Here is a 21,235-nt window from a genome sequence, read left to right on the forward strand (position 1 = left end):
CTGCCTCAGCATCCCAAGTAGATACCTCTCTGCGCTCTTTTATTATTACTGTTTGACTGACTGGCCAATTTAATTAAGTGCTAATAAAATATTAGTGGCACAAATGGACAAATTCATTGAGTCATGTATGAAAACTCTTTAATCAGTTTCAACAGAACACAATCTGTTCCATTTTAATTTAAAAAATAACTTGTATTTTCTTATTACCATGTTTTCACTATAATAAAACTAAAAATCATATAAAAAATAAATAAAAATCTGTTGAGAGCCACAGCCGAAGGGGCCCCAGCAAACTTCCAGCTGCCAGCTGATGATTGGCTCACAGTGGCCCCAGCAAACTTCCAGCTGCCAGCTGATGATTGGCTCACAACGGCCCCAGCAAACTTCTAGCTGCCAACTGATTGGCTCCTCTGCAGTGATGCTCATTGGGCTATTTCCCCGTCCTTTCGGACCACGGAGCTGCTCACTGGGGGACTTTTTTGGCTCCGCCCACACGACCCAGCCAATCGGCCTCAAGAGCAGGAGGAGTGGGGGGGTGGGGTTGAGAGGCTTGTGGGAAGCCAGTGGTGGCAGTTGGGCTCTGAGGGAATTCCTGAAGAGCTCGTGTGCTGTGGTGTGTGTGTTCAAAAAATAGAGTTCATTTCTGCTTGATAAGTGGCTCGTGAATTGTGCCCAGCCAGACTGTGGCAAAAATCCACCCATAATCTCACCATCCAGAGGCTATTAAAATTTTATAACATTTTTGTTTTGCTTTCAAACAAACATTGGGCTGGGTGTGGTGGCGTATATCTGTAATCACAGCAACTCAGGAGGCTGAGGTAGGAGGATTGCAAGTTTAAGGCCAGCCTTAGCAACTTAGTGAGGTTTTTAGTTCAACATAAAACTGAAAAGGACTGGGGTGTAGCTCAGTGGTAGAACAGCCCAGTACCAGGGGCAAAAATGGTCTCCACGTGACATTTGCTCTCATAACTTGCTTTTTTTTTTAGTCAGCTACATATCTTTTTCAGGTTATTAAATATTCTTCTATACAACCATTTTAAAGCAAACATAGTAGTCTGTCTCATAAATAGGTTATAATTTAATTCTTTTTTGCTGGACTTTTAGGACATTAGCAAGTTTTCACTGTTTAAATAATGTTATAATGACTTTATTTACAGCTAAATTTTGATGGACATTTATGATTATTTACTCTAAATAAATGATTGAAAATAATAATTCTAAGGTCTAGCGTTGTCTTCTTACCAAAGCTTTTTGTTATTAAAGTCAATTCTATTACTAATTTATTCTGTGATTTTTCCTATGAATTTTGAATAGCTACTTCTTCCTTATCATAAAAAATGACCTATTTTCTTTTACTTCATTTTCTAAATGTAACATTTTCACCCATACACTGATTTTTTAAAAATTTATTTCATTATACTACATCAGGTCTGGTTTCACAGTTTTTCCTAAATTGTTAACAAGTTGGTCTAGAAGCATTTATTTGAATAATCCTTTGTCTTTCCATTGACTTGGGTTGCTGGCATGCACTATATTATGTATGAGACATACTGAGGTTTGTTTCTAAACTCTCACTTCTCCCTGAAACCACTATCACACTGTTTGAATGAGTATAACATATTTTGATACTTGAAAAGGTAAGTTTTCCTTCACTGCTCTTATTTCTCACAATATTTTGGCTAATTACAAATCTCTGCAATCTTCTGCCAAGATCTTCTCACATCAGGAAAAAAAATTCTATTGTGATTTTTATTGAAATTGCCATAAATATATTGAGGAAGCATATTTCCAATCTATAGCACTGCTAATTCTCTCCATTTGTCAAGTGGTCTTTACTTGACTAAAATCTTATAGTTTTCTTTGAACGCCCTGCACAACTGTTACAAAGTTTACTCCTGAGTGAACACACACACACACACACACACACACACACACACACAATCTGCTGTTGTTACTATGGGATCTGAAGTCCAACTGGGGGAAATATTCACAATACAGATTATAGGAAAAGTTTGATTTAAATGAATCTTATAAAGAAAAAAACAAATGTGCTATTTTCAATAGAAAATAAGGCTGTGAGCTTTTCCAGCAGGTAAAGAAAAAGATTGGTAAGTTGGAGCTCCTAGGAGAGGCTGAGGCTGTAGAGAGAACTAGTGAAATCCTCAAAGTGTGGAGCAGGAGAAGAGGGCGGAGTCTGGGGGCATGCAAATCAAGAACCTGAGTTCAAGATAGATTGCTGATGAACAGGCTCCGTCTATCCATAGAGTTCCAGGAACACGTACCTGCTTCTGGGCCACAGAGTTCTTCAAAGGCTTTGTCTGTGTAATCTTCGTGCTCCTTTATACTTTTATGTTCCTTAAACTTCATGCCGTCCTCAAAGGTCAAAGTTTCATTTAGTATGTCCGTTGCCTAAAGCATTTCCACAGTATTTCATGAGAAATAAGCCATGTTGGGGGGAGGATGTCAAAATTGTTGTGTTCCCAATAATATTCAAAGGCAAGACAAACAAATCTATAGAGTTTTAAAAGCTGAACTATAGCCAGGCTCTGTGTTGCAGGCCTGTAATCAGAGTTACTCTGGAGGCTGAGGCAGGAGGATCACAAGTTCAAGGCCAGCCAAGGCAACTTAGTGAGACCAAGTCTCAAAATAAAGAAATAAAAAGGGCTGGGGATATAGCTTGTAGCTAGCTCAGTGACAGAGCACTCCTGGGTTCAATCCCTAGTATCTCTCACACACACACACACACACACACACACACACACACACAATGGAATTACAGTGATTGAGATAGAAATAGCCATGTTTTCATTTCTCCTTCTCAATAGTAATGAACACTTAATTTTATCTGGACTTTGAAAAGTCTTCAATATTATTCTACTTCGGTTCCATCCCACTGCATCCTCAGGTCCTGCTGTCAGTCTATAGCACAACTGTCTTTTATTTGAGACAGGGGGTCTCACTATGTTATTGAGGCTGGTCTCAAACTTCTGGACCTCAGAAGTGATCCTTCTGCATCAGCCTCTGGAGTAGCTGACACTATATGGGTGCACAAATCAGACCCAACTTCACAGCATTCTCAACTATGTCCCTAAAACTGCTCCTCATACACCACAATCAAGACTAAAATTATCAATTTTGTTTAAAACACGTTGATGCATAGAATAAGAGAGGATGAACACCCTGGCAGCTAGTGCTTTTGGAGTCCATTCTTTCTTTCTAACGAGCCGATCTCAGCACCTCCAGTCACAGAAGCCCTGTGGAGGTGCCACTCCCCAGACCTGCTCTGCTCTGGTCCCACAGCTCTGGGGCACCTGGAGACCTAATGGATGAACAGAAGTAGGAACTAATTATCACCATTATAGTGAAGTCTTTATGTAGCAAAATGCTTGTAAAAATATGAAATGATGACATACAAAAGCTGTCTTGTGGAGGGTTTAGTTTGGGGGTTGAACCCAGGGCTGAGCATGCTAAACACACATTCTACCACCGAGCTACCCCTCCAGCTCCATAAAGTTTTAAGATAATAAAGAACATGAAGAACTGGGGAGGTAGTTCAGTGGTAGAGTGCTTGTCTGCATGCTATGTGCAGGGCCCTGGATTTTATCCACAGACACACACACACACACACACACTGAAAAAAAATGAGTATCAGATATGATTATTCATACTTAAATTTTGGTAATCTAAATGGTGAATTTAGAGAAGGTAAAATGGAACAACAATCAGTTAATTTTGACATTTGTTAGCAGGTATGATAAAAAATGATGTAAACAAGATGGACTGGGGCTGCAGCTCAGGGGTAGAGTGCCTGCCTTGCACGGGAGGTACTGGATGCAATCCTCGGCACCACATAAAAATAAATTAATAAAGAGATTATGCCCATCTACAACTAGAAAAAAATATTTTTTAAAAGAAGATGTTGAAATCAAGTAATAAAATGAGATTTGGATTTACTAAACATGTCCATTTACTTCTGTGGCAAGGAGAGACAAATGCATAATTGAGATTTACCCAGAGATATGTACAAAGCTATCAGTAACTAATTAAGACCAAAAATGAATGTGCCCAGAGTACCTGCCCAAGTTTTTTTAGGTCAGTATATTTGTTGTCAACTATGTATCCTGTCTTCTATTTTAATTTGGCAATAATAAAAACATAATAATGTGAGGAAAATAGGTTCTTCATAAAATAAAAATAATTTTAAACATAATAATTTACCTAAGTAAATAACCTCTATTTAAGAAAAAGAAGAAGAAGGATAAAAAGTATTTGGAAGACTCATTTGAATATTAGAGATCCTTTTAGGAATATTTAAGCAATTTTTCCCTACAGCCTGTGAAACAATTTCAAGAAACTTAAGACACACTCATTTTCTCATGTGTGCACTTAATAACATACCTTTTCTTCTTGGAGGGAGTTTTCATCCGAAATACATTTGTCTAAATTAATTTCAAACTTCACTCCTCTCTATAAGAAAACAAGGGGGAAAATCCTTTCATTTAGCAATTCTTTAAAAGCCTTAATATAACAACTCCCTAGATCAATTTATTTTAACATTACATATACTTAAAACCATTAGTCTAACATCACAAAGTAGGGCTATTCCATAAAATAACAAGAGGCATGGGGAATCACATAGGTGACCCAGACTGCAGGTGTGGACCCCCAGCCAGCTTCTCACAGAGAGCCAAAAGACAAAAATGTGGATTACCTTAGCTTTATATTTCTGTTCTGGAATTTTGCTTTCCTTTATGTTCTGAAGCCTCATTTGTTTCAAGTCTCTTTCAGTGTTCTGAAAGTTTAGAGGAAAAAAAATGATTCTGTCACTTCATATTGAACAATAATATTTTCACAACCTCAGAATTCACAGCCTTGTCTGTTTACATGATTTTATTTCTAGATTGAATCTGATGATAGATTTTAGAATACAAACATGCCTTTGTAAAGGAAAATTAATATCAAAAACCAAAGCAGAATGTCAATCAACCAACACTCAGACATTAAACCCTGACATTTCAATGGGTAAAAATTCTATATTGTGACAAAGCTCATCCCCCCAGTGCAGTCTAATCCAATCAGATCCAATTTAACAACATAAATGTGCTGGTTGGGGTACAGCTCAGTGGAAGAGTGCTCGCCTGGTATGCACAAGACCCTGGGCTCAATCCCCAGCACCAAAGAAAAAAAAATAATAACTTTTTTTTTCAGTGCTATGGATCAGATCCAGGGATTTGCACATGCTAGGTAAACAGTCTGTGGTCCAGACGCCGAGGCAATGATTAGCAGAGTGAAGATAGCTGCGAGGGCCCTTGCTGACATGGAGCAGAATAGTTAATAAATGAGTTGACAAATTAACGACATAATTTCAGAAGTATTATAAAAGAAAGTGAAATATGGTAACAGAATAGAAATGAGTAGGGGAGGAGAATAATATGGGAGAAGCTATTTGGCATTTGATTTAAGGTATAGAGTGATATTGGGCATAAGTGTAGGAAGTAGACGTCTGGCTGGGGAAAGCATTGGGGATAGTGGGGTGAAAGCCCCAAAGCAGGTTTGTAACCTCTCAGATCTCTTCTAACTCCAGAATGGAACTCTTGGTCGCCTCACACACCCAAGAAGTGGTATTGCATTCTGCTTGTAGTCAGGGCACAGTACCAGGCACCAGAGTCACTCCCCAACTGAAACAACCCCAAAGCGACAACAAGTACAGAAGCAATAATGGTTTTAACACATTAGACAGCCAGAATGAAAAATGAGGATACTTGAGAAACAGGATGTGATGAGCCCTCCAACTGTCCCTACCCAGGGGCACTTTACCACTGAGCTACATCCTCAGCCCTTTTTAGCTTTTATTTTGAAACAGAGTCTCACTAAATTGCTAAGATGGGCTTGGAACTTTTGATCCTCCTGCCTCAGCCTCCTGAGCCTTGAGGATTACAGACCTGAGCCGCCACACCCAGCCCCCCTGCCCCCCCCCCCACTAAGTCTCCAGAGAGTTTGCAGGGCTTGGTGGAGGGATGCTGAGACTGGCAGACTCCCTGCCGTGAGGAGACAAAGCTGTGAACTTGGGGACCTTAAGGCTCTAGAGTCTGAAAGGTAGAGTCCCAGAGAGGAGGGAGCTGTGCCAAAAGAGAACTGGAGCTCTCCTACAGCCTGTGGGAATGTATCAGTTCAACCACTTTGCAAACCCATTTGGCAGTGTCTTAAAAAGTTAAACATACCAGTCAGGTGTGGTGGTGCCTATCTGTAGTTCTAGCTGCTCAGGAGGTTGAGACAGGAAGACTGAGAGTTTGAGATCTGCCTAGGCAACACAACAAGAGTCTATTTCTTATTCTAAAAAAGAGGGGTGTCTGGGGGTATAATTTGGTGGTAGGACACTTGCTTTGCATGTGTGAAGCCCTGGGTTCCAACCCCAAAAGAAAAGTTAAATATAAATCTATTATATAATCCAGTCACTCCCGTGCACTCTATTTATCCAAAAGAAAGAAAAGAAACATATGCTCACACAAAAACTTATATGTTTATTTGTAATAAGCTGGAAACAACCAAAATATCCATCGATAGCTGAATGGATAAACAGATTTTGATACAGTCACTTGATGGAATATACTCAGCAATAAAGAGGAATGATACTATTGATAGGGGACAGACAAATGTGAATGATGGGAACAGGAGGTTAAGGGAATAATTCTATAAAATGAGCCCACTGTGCTGACCCCCACGTGTTTTCTTTTCTAGGAAGCAATTTACCTGCAGCCCTGCCTGGCCTAAGTGGACAGGATATGTCACATTCCTCAGCAAACTACCTGTTATCTACAAGAGAAACGCAGGCCCAAAATAATGTCCATAAAAGGAATCCAAGTTACCCTGAAGGGAGAGACTTTTGTGACTCTTTTTGCAGACCAGATCCCGAAACTTTGGTAGATAAGGATAATTCCTCCTAACCATAAAATCTGTAAGAATTCTTAGAGATTGGTTAACAATCCAAATGATAATGTGTAAGCATGGGCCAAAATGACATAGCGTTGTCATAGCAGTGGGGACTTGAAAGTCTGATATCATCCTGCTGTCAGTCAAAAGTGGACCAGGATAGGACTCTCTGGAAACTTCTCTGATTCCCCTATGAAACTGGAGAGCAGGAGAGGCACACTGTCCCTCTCCTCTCTGAGAAGACCCACTCCCTCCCAAGAGTGTCCCCTTTCCCCTTTTCCATCCCTTCTAATAAACTGATTGCTCATTACTATGAGTGACACATCTAAAATTTTTCTGACTTGATCATAAGAATTGAGGTTTTAAGGGGGGTCTTTGTGCTGCCTCAGTTTCCTGGAAGACCTCAGCCTGTAGCACTATTAATATCAAAACATGGATAAATCTCAACATTTATTATGTCAAATGAAGCCAGACATAAGAAAGCAAGTATAGTATGATCCTATTTATAGGCTGTAAGCTAACCCAGAAAGTACAAAGTAAACTAGTGACAAACAGCAGATCTGATGTGAGAGGAACAGCAGCATGAAACTGGAGAAAGAAACTGACAAAGAGAGCTCTGAGTTTTTAAAAGGCCCCCACAAGATTCTGTTGCACAGTGAGAGATAAGAACCACCAGGCTAGAGCAACCTTGCAGAGAAGTTCATTGGTATGGTTTAGATATGAGGTGTCCCCAAAATCTCATGTGTGAGACAGTGCAAGAATGTTCAGAGGAGCCAGGCATGAGAGCACACGCCTGTAATTCCAGCACCACAAGTTCAAGGCCACCCTTAATAACTTAGGGAGGCCCTAACAACTTTAAAAAAAATTAGAAAAGGCTGGGGATGTGGTCCAGTGGTTAAATGCCCCTGGGTTCAATCCCTGGGTCCAAAAAGAGAATGTTCAGAGGTGAAATGACTAGATTATGAGAGCTGTAACCTAAAGGTGGATTAAACCACTGATAATGGATTAAGTGTATGGTAGGCAGATAGGATGTGGCTGGAGGAAGTAGGTCAATGGGTTTATATTTTGTCTCTAGTGACCAGAGCTCTCTCTCTCTTCTCTTAGCCACACCCTTCCTCCAAGATGTTCTGCCTCATCTCGGGCCCAGAGCCATGGAGTTGGCCAAGCATGAACTGAACGTTTCTGAAAGTGTGAGCCAAAATAAACTTTTCCTCCTCTAAAATTGTTCTTCTCAAGTCCTTTGGTCATGGCAACAAAAATGCTGACTAAAACACATGTGTATCTAGCAACAGGGGTCCTACCTGCACAGATGCTTCCTCCTCAGGTGCTTCTTGGTGGATGGGCAGGCCACTCTTCTTCACCAAATAGGTGTGATGACTGATTTTTGAGTTCTCCTTAACACAAAGTGTACACAGTCAACAAGAATGATTCTGCATGAATTCTGAAGGCAACTTCCTAACCCTCTACCAGGGTCTGAGTGGGTCTAGTGAGAGACACATCCCTGCTGACAGACAGACTGGATAAGGCCTCTGTGTGTGTGTGTGTGTGTGTTTTGGTGCTGGGGATTGAACCAGAGCCTCATGCATGCTAGGAAAGCACTCTACCACTGAGCTACACCCCCCTAGAGCCTTATAATTCCTTTTCCCTGTGGCTGCTTCCAGCATTTCTTAAATTCTTTCATAATCTTTCTAGAAATGTCTGCTACCCAGTGCTTGCCTAGGATGCCTGGAGTTCTGGTTTCAATCCTCAGGACCACCAAAACAAAAATGTCTGCTACCCATCTTTCTTGGACTCAGGTTTCCTATCACAGACCTGCCTTAAATATAAGGTTGATACCAGCACAAGGCTCCCCATCATGAACAAAACCTCTGCTCTGGAGAGAACCACCCCAAGCTGCCCTTCCAGCACATCCTGTTGGAATCTTTGCATGGTTCTTCCAAAGCTTTCTCCTTAGCTCGGCCTCTAAATTCAACACTTCTTCTCAGACCTAGCTTAGTCCCACCCCCTTCCTCCATAAAAAATGTTCCTCTTACTCAGCCTTCTTATCTTTGCTCCTGAGCACACAGCTTAACTATAGTCAGTCTTGCTTGTTCTATTGTTGTTTCATATATTGTCTTATCTTTCCGATTATTTATGAGTAGAACTACATCTGCTAGAAAGAACAAAGGTGTCAGAGTCAGATTTAAATATGTATGTATATATGTGCTAGGGATCAAACCCAGGGCCTCATACATGCTCAATAGGAGCTCTACCACTGAGCTACATTCCCAGTTCCAGAGTCAGATATTTTAATATTCAATCTGCCTTGTAATATCTAAGTCACTCAACTTCTCTGTTTGGGGTCTAAATGAGATAGGATATGTGAAAACTCTAGCCTGTATTCTTACACATACAATTGAATTGGGCCGTCATTTAATTTATTGTAATTCCGCCATATGCACTAGAGGTGGAGGAACATGGCGGGAAAAGGGAGAGAGAGAAAGAGATATCAATTTCTGTTGTGTGGGTTCTACTCAACAAGCACACAGCCAAGTGGTGGGAGATGGGAGACCACAGATCTCTCATAGGAGGGGCATTCCAGAACACACCTAGGATTAAAATATCCAAGTGATTTTCATCCTGCATACTCAAGACACAGGCTAGCTGCTTCATCTACTGAAGAAGCAGCAATCTGCTACAATTCTGGAAAAGATCAGCTTCCAATGTGGCACCTTTACAGAATTTTTAAGAATCATTCTCAGCTATATTTAAATTTTGCCTTTTTCAGTCTTGCATCACTTAATGATAGGAATATGTTCTGAGAAAAGCATCATTAAGTGACTTTGTAATTGTGTGAACATCAGAAACTGTAGTTACATAAACCAAGCTACAACATCACTAGGGAGTACAATCTTATTGGACCTCCATTATATATATGGTTCATTACTGACCAAAACCTATACTGCTCATGACTGTATAGACTTTAGAACATTCAGCCTGCCCATATTGAACTGAATCAACTCTAGGTGTTTGGTTTTATTCCTCCTTACGAACATGAATTTATTCTCATTTTGAACTTTCTGCATCTGATCCAGATCTGGCCTGAAGTAGTTGCTCAGTAAATACTGACTGATAACGAAGAAAATCAATAAGTATGTGTGTGTGTTTGTGTGTATGTGTATGTGGTACTGGACATTGAACCTAGGGACTTGTGCATGCCAGGCAAGTGTTCTACCACTCAGTTACACTCACAACCCTTTTTGTTTTGTGACAGGGTCTCACTAGTGAATCATAATAAAATGAAACTTTTATTTGGTCTGATAGCTTTCCTATTTAAAAAAAGAATTTTGTATGCTTTTATCTATAATAAAACTTTATCCTATCTACAAAGAGATCATTACTTTTTGTTTTCCTTTTTGGTGCTGGGGATTAAACCCAGGGCCTTGGGCATGCCAAACAAGAGATCTACCACTGAGCTACACGCCTGGTTCAAGATCATTGCTTTTAACACCTACTCATTTAGACAGGTCTTAATTGACAGAGTGTTTCCTCTAGAAGAGTGAATTTACCTCCTGCTCTCTTCCCATCTTCCTTCTAATTTCCTTCATGTCACTCTGGTATTGTTGGCGTATTTCCTCTAACTGTTTCCAATATTCCTGCAAAACAAAAACGAAATGTTTGTGAACAACATTCATGAAACATATATAATGAAACAACATATAATGAAAATAACCTCTGTCTAGCCTACAATTTTTTTTAACGATTATATGTTATAATATAAAATAAGCATTAGAAACCTGTGGCTGCTTAAGATGATAATCTGCCTTATTTTGACTGTGGCATTTCACATCCTGTGAGTGATACACTGGTGTAGGATACAGAGCTCATGTTCATATATAACCACAAATTAATTAATGATGTAAAGTTATTTTACACATTTTACTTTTATATATAATCCTGTTATGGTTAATATGTGTTGTCCTACCTCCTTTCCAGTGTCTCTGAATGTGACCTTATTTGGAAATAGGGTCACTGCATATGTAATTAGTTTAAATGAGGTCATACTGGTCCCTAGTTCAATGTGGCTGGTGTTCTTTCAAGAAGATAGCCACGCATAGACATAGATCTAAGGAGAAGGCCACGCAACAAAGGCGGAGTTTGGAGTTCTGTTGCTGTAAGCTGAGGAGCGCCAAAGATTGCCAGCCAAGCTAGAAGCTAGGAAGAAGCAAAGAAGGATTCCCTTATAGACTTCACAGGGGGCATGGGACTGACAACACTTTGGTTTTGCACTTCTAGCCTCCAGAAATGTTAGACAATAAATTTCTGTTATTTTAAACCACCCAGCCTATTGTACTTCCTTACACCAGATTTGGCAAACTAATAAAAATTCTAAATAGGTTATCGACAGTTACTTTCTCAATCCAAGGAAAGAGGCCTTATGAATTTAGCTATGTTGTATTCTCTGAGCAAATGAAACAGCTACTTCTGCTCCTAAAACACCCAGCATAGTGCTTGACAGATTGTGTGTGTACAGCTCCCTCCCAGGCACCCTGTGGGAAACAGAAGCAGCACCCTAGGACAGAGCAAGACAGAGTCATGGAAACAATGGTAGGAGCTGAGGGTGTAGAAAACAAACAACACACAATCATAGCCCTGGTATTAGACCATTTTTTAACCTGGTCCTTCATTTCGTTTTTTCTAAACTGCAGCTCCTGGAATCGAGGCTTTTCTCCATGCCTTCTAATCTCTTGTCTCTGGTTGTGATTTGGCTCAGCAGAAGATGGACGAAGACCCTGTTTATTGAATGAAATCATTTATAAACCATTCTTGCATTTTGGAAACATCTTCTGATTTGATCTTAACTTTATCTGACAGATAAAAATATCACCGAGAAAACTTGGTAGTGGGGAATTATTTTGTGGCAAGTAGTAGAAATTTCTTTTAATTCAAGTATGAAACACTGAACACTTTTTAAAAATGCAAACGTTTATGGTCTTTATTCTAAGCAACTGATATTTTATGCTATCATTCGAGACACCAATATTCCTCTTCTGAAGTGGTAAATTATAATTGTGAAATTAAAGCTCTGTGACTGGGTAGAGAATTAGAACTCTACTTTTGAGCAGTTCAAAATATGAGTGACACAAATGGGATGTGTTTGCAGCCTGGGCTCAGCCCCAGAATTCTAAGACAGTACTAAAGGTTAAAGGTTAACTTTTCAACTCAAATAATTATGTTTTATTATTATTTTTTTTAGTTGTAGATGGACACAATGCCTTTATTTATTTTTGTGGTGCTGAGGATTGAACTCAGTGCCTCACATGTGCTAGGCAAGCACTCTGCCACTGAGCCACAACCCAGCCCTGTAATTACTTGATTTAATGTGTAGAAAAGTCTTTAATAAAATATAATCATAGCTAGCTCAAAAAATGAATAAAACAGAATCAAAGAAGTGCAACACTGAAAGGGACCAGGAGAAGGTCCTTCACTCCAAAGTGATCATTCATAGAAAAGGAAGTTGAGGCTCAGAAGGGTTGTTCAAGGTTAACAGCAATTGTTAGATCTAGGGACAAAACCAAGCTTTCCAGACTCTGATTCAAACTTCTTCCCATTATTCTTCTGTAGCAATTAAAAATTAGGGAAAGATGAAAGGTACTCTTGCCCTTCTAGTGGAATAAACTCTGATTTAAAGATCCATGAATATGTGCAAACAGAGAAACCAGCAAATTTCTAATTGCCTCCCATATTTAGTATTTTACTTACCAATTGCTTTTCCACTTTTAACTTATATTGTTGAGCTTCAATTTTCCTTTGAAGATACTCAGCAGGCCTTAGGAAATAAGGAAGTTCAGCTTGAGTAGAATTTTAACTACCCTTAGGCACCAATGTGACAAGTGGATTTTCAGCTTAGTAATGAAATTCACAATGCACCTTTGGCTTTTTTTTTTCCTTTTTGAACCAGGGATTAAATTCAGGGTTGCTTAACCACTGAGTTACACCCCAGCCCTTTTTAAAATTTATTATTTTGAGACAGGGTCTCATTAAATTGTTTAGGGTCTTGCTAAATTGCTGAGGTTAGCTTTGAACTTATGATCCTCCTGCCTCAGCCTCCTGAGCCTCTGGAATTATAGGGGTACACCACCATGCTCAGCCCACCTTTAAGTTTCAAGTTCAAGAAGTGTAGGTCAAAATTATAGAATGTTCACAAAGAATTTCTTATAATTATTGTTTGCTAAATAAAAACTACTACATTTCAGAACACAGGACGAACTATGTGATAAAATATTTGGTGATACCAGTAATTTCTAGGGTTTCCAAAGACAGAGCTATAATGTCAGAAATAACTCTTTAAAGAACATCACAATGAGAGGTCCCCAATTTACAGAGTGAAGTTAATAGTTGTTTTAAAAGTTGTTTTAAATGATAACTAGTTAAAGTTCCTACATCTTAGTTCCTCACCTGTAAAACGGACACAATGCCATTTAACAGGAATTGAAATGGGGTTTAGAGGAGATCAGGCCGTGAAGGTGTCTGGCCCAGGGCACACAGAGAGCACTTGAACTGAAAAAGAGCTAAACTGTAGCACTCATTCCTTGAACCCTTGAAAGAACCAACTGGAATAGTATATTCATTAGAAAAAAAATATCCAAAAGACATTCTCTCTATCCCCTCAGCCCTGAATAAATCCTGTTCCTCTAGCTCATGGCTTTGAATGGGAGTTCCATAGGAGCAAAAGCTGGGAGCAATGGGGAGGATAGAACAAGGAAGAGGTAACTACTCACCAGGGGGTATCCTGGGATACAGCAAGATGGAGCTATGACAGGGCAGGGACATGTAGGAAGGGAAGGAGTTTCTAACATTTCATGTGAGAGTTTGGGAGATAAATAATACAGAATCACAACAATTGATAGTTTGGCAGTTCCAATATCTAGACAAAGAATGGAAGATCTATTTTTCCAGGTCTAAGAAAAGATGAAGGGAGTTTTCTGACTGTTCCCAGTTTGCAGGGAAAATTCATATCCCTTACTAATTAAGTCCTACATGGGTATTACAGTTTGAACTAATGGAACATATAATTTGTTTTGATCAAGTGGGTATGATGATGAATAAAACCATACCAGCACCCATTTTATTTTCTTTTTAAAAATATTTATTAGTTGTTGATGGACCTTTATTTATTTATATGTAGTGCTGAGGATGAAACCCAGTGCTAGGCAAGTGCTTTGCCACAGAGCCACAACCCCAGCCCAACCCATTTTATCTTTAAAATTAAAATGCCTAATTTTCCCATTGTGAATTCCCTAAGAAATCATTCTTTTACCACTCTTCCTCATCTAATTTTCACTAATTATTGATGAGATTACTATTACATAGTGATTCATTACATATGATTCATCCAAAATTTCACTTGCCTGGCATTTATGAGGTTCTGGGCTCAATCTCCCAAGATATACATGTGCGTGCAGATATACATACACACACACACACACACACACACACACACTCAACAACAAATAACCAAAGTTAACAAAGTTAGCAAATCCCTAGCCCTGAAAAACAACAACAAAAAGTGATGGCAAAAACATTTAAAAAAAAAATAAAGTGAGGATGTATGTAGATCAGTGGTAGAGTGCTTTCCTAGCATGCAGGAGGCCCTGGGGTTTTGTTTTGCACAATGCAAAAACAAAACCACCTCTCAGACTTAGGTCTTTATGCCTGTGATGGCTATCCATCATTTTGAACACAGGAACAGTGATATTAGAGTAAAAAACAAAACAAACAAGAAAAGAATAAAAAGAAAATACTATAGATCTGCAGAAATTTGTTAGGGTAAACTTTTAATTAAAGGCAGTTTCAGCATAGTATTCTTTTTTGAATGTATACATATTTTGTACCTCCCTAGAATATAAACACTGAATGAAATCTATTTCACTTTTCTAATATTCTTAAGTGATCATTTGGTTTTAATAATTAAATTATTAATGATTCTTATGAATAAACTCCTTGGAAAATGAAATAAATACAACTGTTTTATTCACCCCTTGGGAGTAAAACTCACTAGGAAGAAGGAGAAAAAAAAAACATTAAAAATTCAAGAATGTGCCTGTAAATCCCAATGACTGGGGAGGCTGAGGCTGGAAGATGGCAAATATATGGCCAACCTTAGCAAGACCCTATCTTAAAATAATAAAAAAGGCTGGAGATATGGCTCAGTGATTAAGCTGCCCCTGGGTTAAAATAAATAAATAAATAAATAAATAAATATATATATATATATATATATATATATATATATAGAGAGAGAGAGAGAGAGAGAGAGAGAGAGAGAGAGAGAGAGAGAGAGAGAGAGAGAGAATGAAGCTTGCCTACAGTTAAATGGCTCTATAAATAAGAAAATAAGCTACACCATATTTGAGATGAAAAAAGGACCAAGAAATTGAATGAAGAGTTTAAAGTGAAGATTTTATAAATTCTTCCTCAATTATTTGTTTTAGGAGAATTTAGGAGGATTTTAGAAAACAGAGCTGATAAATGAGACAGAGGATCATTTGAGCCCAGGAATTCGATACTAGTCTGGGCAACTCAGCAAGACTCTGTCTCAAAACCAACAGACAAAAAAAGAAAAAAAATGCTGATACAAAAAGATATTTTCAGAGGATAGAAGCTTAGGTTAGACTGCCACATTACCATTGAGCAGGTGACGGACTGTGACTTTCTTCTTGATTAGAATTCTCCTCAGTTCCAGAGTCTTTTTGAAGAACGCAGTGATCACTTGGTTCACAGGCTCTCTTCCTCAACAAGTCAAGTTGAGCATAATAAAAATCATAATGTCCACAAACTGCATCAATTTTGGGCCTTTCTATCATTTTTATCTGAGAGATTGAAAAGAAGAGGGAAGATTTTTGTGTGTGTGTGTGCTGGGGATTGAACCCAGGGCCTAATGCATGAAAGGCACTCTACCAACTGAGCTATATCCCCAGGAAGATTCCTTTTAAAGACATCATATAAATCTATAATTGACCATTTGATGGCTACCATGACCAAGCATTGAAGGTAGATTTTTGTTTTTATTCTAGACCTGTTTTAGAGAAAAATGATGTTAGAGCCCCCAAATCCTATAATTGAAAAGACCTTAGAAATCTAAGTACTTGAGTACAGCAGTTTATAATTATAATCTTTTTTGTAATTTCGAATCACATATATTTTCATGTCTAGTATGTGAAAAATATTTAATATGCCCAGCCAAAGTCTGAAAGTTTACTCATAATTATTGTTTTCTATTTAAAAAAATTTTTTTTTTAGTTTTCAAAGGATTTTTTATTTATTTATATGTGGTGCTGGGGATCAAACCCAGAGCTTCACACATGCCAGGCCAGTGCTCTGCCACTATCACAGACCTACTGTTTTCTATTTTTTATAAACTTTCTTATACCTTACTGTACTTTATGGGAGAATAAAAGCTAAAGTGCAACTCACAGATTTGGGGGTTTGCCTTACTGGTGGTTTCTAATAAATTGAGTAAAACCAAGGTATCAGGCTTGAAAAATAGAAGATGCTGACTCACTGAGTCAATCTTGCTGAGAAAACACCAGGAATACAAAGGTTGGAATGGGCATAATAACCCTCCAAGCTATTCCTCCCTATGGCTCACTCTTCCCAACCAGAAACACAAGTTTATCTCATCCCAGAGACAAGCAGAGGTCAATACATTAGAAGATAAGAATCAGGCCATATTCAGATAAGAAAGCCAGACAAGACCTGAGCTAAAGAACAAAGTGTCCTCATTTAAGTTTGAATTTGACAACTCTGCCTGTTTAACAGTGGCTAATAAAAGAGGAGGGAAAAAAAAAGAGATCAAGTCCCTGTAAAGACCTAAGTAGTTGGGAACATGAATAACCAAACAAACAATTAAAACTTAAATGAAAGGAAGGAAAATGTTACATCCTATGTTCTTTGTTAAGCTATCTGGCTCACATGTTAGCTGGATCATGGAATTATGTATACCTGACCCTCTTCAACTTACATAAATGGCTCTTTTTTATAGTTCTATTTAAATACTAAGATACATATAAAACTTGGTTTATTGGTCTATACAGAAATTGTATGTTTATTTTTAAAAACTTTGAAAGTGAAAAGTAGTTACAATTACACCTGAATACATACAACCCAGAAAAAGGTAGTACTGAGTTAGTTGTTGAAAATTGTTTAGACACAGTTAATAAATATGAAAAGTGTAAATATGGATTTTTGTTTGTTTAATCTGAATAGTTTGCTGTTAATTATGTTCTATTTAGACTTTGGAAGTTCTTTGATGTCTTACTGTCACCTCATATTTTGTTAAATGCCATTGCTGTTGAATATCATATATGGTGTGCTGTTTAGGGTTAGTTGATTGTGTCTACTTTTCTTTTTTTAATATCTTTTTAGTTGTTGATGGACCTTTATTTTTATTTATTTGTATGTGGTGCTGAGGACCAAACCCAGTGCCTCATGCATGCTAGGCAAGCACTCTACTACTGAGCCAGAACTCCAGTCCCCTCCCATTGTGTCTACTTTTTAAAAAGTTTTTAATTAAATGTTTTTGTATTATAAAAAATTATAGTAGTTCCTTTTTATTAGTCCGAATGTTTTAAGTCTTGAAATAAATCTTGATGAAGGGATTAAAAAAAAAACCAGAAAATGGTTAAAAAAAAAAAAAGGAATAAAAATGGCTTCTTTAGGATTTTCTCTAAAATCCAAGTCAGTAATGGGAACATCTGAGATGGTTTCTGTACAGATCCATTTATTTTATTGCATCAGCAGAAGTTGTTCAAATAATTGGAAAAAATGTCAACTTGCTTGACAGTTCTCCTGACTTAATCCACCCCCAAATCTTTTAGATGTTTTTTCTCCTACAGGTCTGGGTCAGAGTATTCTGTATCCCAACATACTTTTCTTATTTTTTAATAGTTAATCCATATTTTATCAAATGAAGGGCAACATTTTAACAACAGTTTAGAAAAACGGTTTATGTATGAATATGTTTTCTAAAATGTCTATATACTAAGCAAACATGTAGTAAATGTACTTCCACATGGTCCTCTAGGGCTGGTGGTGTAGCTCAGTGGTAGAACATTTGCCTAGCATGTACAAGACCCTGAGTTCAAACATAAAGATAGAAGAAAAAAAAAGAAAGAAAGAAAGAAGGAAGGAAAGAAAGAAAGGAAATGAAAAGAAAAAGGGGAAAAAACAAAATGTCCTCTAATTATACCATGAGCCTTCTTTAAAAATACAGTTCTTCAGACTGGGGATGTAGCTCAGTGCTAGTCCTAGCATGCAGGAGGCCCTGGGTTTGATCATCACCAAATAAATAAATAAGGGCAATGACCATTTTATCATTTGTTTCAGAAGCATTCTATAGCATGACTTAAATTAAAACAACAAACAACCAACAACAACAAACACTGTTTAAGTAGATTCAAATAACTCAGTATAAAGGATCTCCAGGGGGCTGGGGGCCATGGCAAACTCCTGTAATTGTAGCAACTTGGGAATCTGAGGCAGGAGAATCACAAGTACAAGGCCAGCCTCAGCAATTTGGCAAGATGATGTCTCAAAATGAAAAATAAAAGGGAGTGGGGCTGTAGCTCAGTGGTAAAGCATCCCTGGCTTTAATTCACTCATTAAAGTTCAATTATTATATAATAAAACTCCTCAATTACATATGTAGCAGGTTAGAACTTGATGTACAAAATGCAATGTTTTCTGTTGTTGTCTTACTCAATTGTCCTATAAGAAAAACTTTTAATATAAACAAAGAAATTAGAAAAATATCAGTAATAAAAAGAAAAATAAAGCTAATGTATAATTGTAAGAAAATAAAGCATTCATTTTTTTAAAAAAATATAGGCTATAACTCAGAGGTAGAGTGCTTGCCTAGCACGCGCCAAGCCCTGGGTTCAGGCCCTAGCATTGAGAAAAAGCAAAAAAAAAAAAAAATCAAATACACAAAAATATTAGCTAGGAACCCAGCTACTTGAGAGGTTGAGGCAGGAGGATCACAAGTTGGAAGTCAGTCTGGGAAACTTATGGAGATCCTGTCTCAAAATACAATTTAAAAAGGGATAGGGATATAGCTCAACGATAGAATGTTCCTGGTTTCAATCCCCGGGACCACAAAAATAAACACAAAACCAACACCAATTAGGGCTGGGGATATAGCTTAGTGGTAAAGTGTTTGCCTAGCATGAATCAGGCCCTGGGTTCAAGCCCCAACACTGGTGGGGAGATTATATAAATAAATAAATATATATTTATTTATTTTAGTTTTTGATGGACCTTTATTTTTATTTATATATATATAAAGTATACTTTAATGCTCACTACAGAATGATTTTATTTTAAGTATAAAACTAATGGATTCCAAAATTAATTTGCTTGTAGTGTGTGAACATGTGCAGGTGGATCTTTCAGAGTATACCTTAGCTAAAGAACCAAAGGGAGGGATTAGCACAACTCACAGACACGGGCTTCTGGGTTCCAGCTGGTGGTCTCCATTTTTTTCTAGGTAATACAGCCTTCCTTTCAAATGGCACTGATATTCTTGATCGTGGAGGGAACTTTCCCTGGAATTTCACTCGCTGTATTTTAGAATCTTATTTAACCAAAATAAAACAACTTTAGTTTTGAATTTTTTTCTTACACCTTTACTATTGATACTTAAGTACAAACACATTTCATAATACAGTAAGTTTACTCAGGCCAGAGATATTTTATACACAGAGAATCACTGATGAAATATCTCTATGGTGGCTAGGATTGTGGCTCAGTGGTAGAGCACTTGCCTACCATGCATGAGGCACTGGGTTCGATCCTCAACACCACATAAATGTAAAATAAAGATATTGTGTCCACCTAAAACTAAAAAAAGGTACTTTTAAAGAATTAAAAAAGAAATATCACTATGCATTCTCTGCATTTTTAAAGAAAATAAAACCATTTTCCCCCAGAGTTTCTTTATAAATTTCGAGCAATGAATAACACTACTTTTAAAAAGAGGAATTAATGTAAATATTTATAAAAACAATTTATAATGATAAAAGTAATTAAATGTAGTCACGACAGCTTGGGTTATCAGGCAACACTATTCCTATCTTATCATTGTTTGAAATATTCCTTCTAACATATTTGTCTTTGCCTCCATTAAAATTCATTCTTGTTTTCCTTTTCCTATATCAGAAATGTGGATGATGTATTTTCTCTCACCCTCTACTTATCTATTTTCAAACATTCTCAATCTAGCCTGATAGATGAACTCATTTTCCCTTTATGACTTTCCTTAATGTCAGCTTCTCTAGCACATTGGATGACATTTCCTCATCACAGGTGCCTCGGAGAGATTTTCTACTCCTTCTGATCCTTTCAGTCCAGAAATTTGATTATGGATAAATTTTCCTGGTCTTACTTTCACATCGTCAGTTGAATTAGTCATTTTCTCTTCTTTAGTGTACACCCCACATGCATGCACATTTAGTAATTCATCACTTTGGCTAATTCTTGACAACATGATCAAAATTGTTCTCTCTACTTACCAGTACCATAAAATAACATCTGCTTCCTTTGGAGCTCACACTATTTTCAATTTGGTCCAAGATCCTAACTTCAGCTCCAATGTAGAGATGTAGAGTTCTCTTTGTAAGAGAATGCTTCTTCTTCTTCTTCTTCTTCTTCTTTTTTTTTTTTTTTTTTTTTTTTTTTGGTGTGGTGCTAGATATAGAACTTAGGCCCTGTGCACCTGTGCATGCTAAGCACATACTGTACCATTGTGCTACACCCCCAGGAATTCTAATTACCAGTCCATCCTCTCTATGTCTGGGGGTGGGGGGGAATGTAAAAAAGTTCATTACATCATTTCATGTCCCTCTGTGAACCTTCTCCCACTCTATCCCCTCCCATACAAATGTTAAACTTGGATCTGACCTCTCAAAGCTTCTGGAAGGTTCCTAAATTATAAGAAGAAAGGAGCTGAACCCCCCAGGATATCTTGAGTTACATATACAACTTCTCCAACACACCCACTGGTCACTACGTGATAACAAGGTGATTTCTCTCCTGTTCATACTGTGCATATTTTCTAAATGTCCATGTTCAATATATTTAATGGAATTCCTCTGCTAACATTGCCAGCTCTGTAACTCAATAAACTCAGTATATGAGACACGTAGAATAAATGCTTTTTTAAAAATATTAGACAAATAATGTGTTGACATCACACACAAAGCTGTGAAAACCCAGTCATTGGGACTATGAACCACAAAAGGATCATAAATGCTTTTTCCTTTTCATT

The 21,235-nt window shown here is 37.7% G+C and overlaps 1 protein-coding gene across 4 annotated transcripts in view; it reads right to left on the reverse strand.

Annotated features, from left to right (window-relative positions):
* The window catches only part of Nek5 (NIMA related kinase 5), a 57,152-nt gene that overhangs the window by 15,568 nt on the left and 20,349 nt on the right, over positions 1-21,235 (reverse strand). For all 4 annotated transcript variants that reach the window (XM_078016068.1, XM_078016067.1, XM_078016066.1 and 1 more), the window contains 9 exons: positions 19,410-19,543; positions 15,598-15,782; positions 12,673-12,739; positions 11,586-11,702; positions 10,479-10,565; positions 8,232-8,324; positions 4,712-4,792; positions 4,399-4,467; positions 2,283-2,409 (listed from right to left, as the gene is read on the reverse strand). In XM_078016068.1, coding sequence (XP_077872194.1) covers positions 2,283-2,409; positions 4,399-4,467; positions 4,712-4,792; positions 8,232-8,324; positions 10,479-10,565; positions 11,586-11,702; positions 12,673-12,739; positions 15,598-15,782; positions 19,410-19,543 — 960 coding nt within the window. The remainder of the gene's footprint in view (positions 1-2,282; positions 2,410-4,398; positions 4,468-4,711; positions 4,793-8,231; positions 8,325-10,478; positions 10,566-11,585; positions 11,703-12,672; positions 12,740-15,597; positions 15,783-19,409; positions 19,544-21,235) is intronic.

The sequence above is a fragment of the Ictidomys tridecemlineatus genome, chromosome 6 (genome assembly GCF_052094955.1).
Source record: "Ictidomys tridecemlineatus isolate mIctTri1 chromosome 6, mIctTri1.hap1, whole genome shotgun sequence".
Lineage (NCBI taxonomy): Eukaryota > Metazoa > Chordata > Mammalia > Rodentia > Sciuridae > Ictidomys > Ictidomys tridecemlineatus.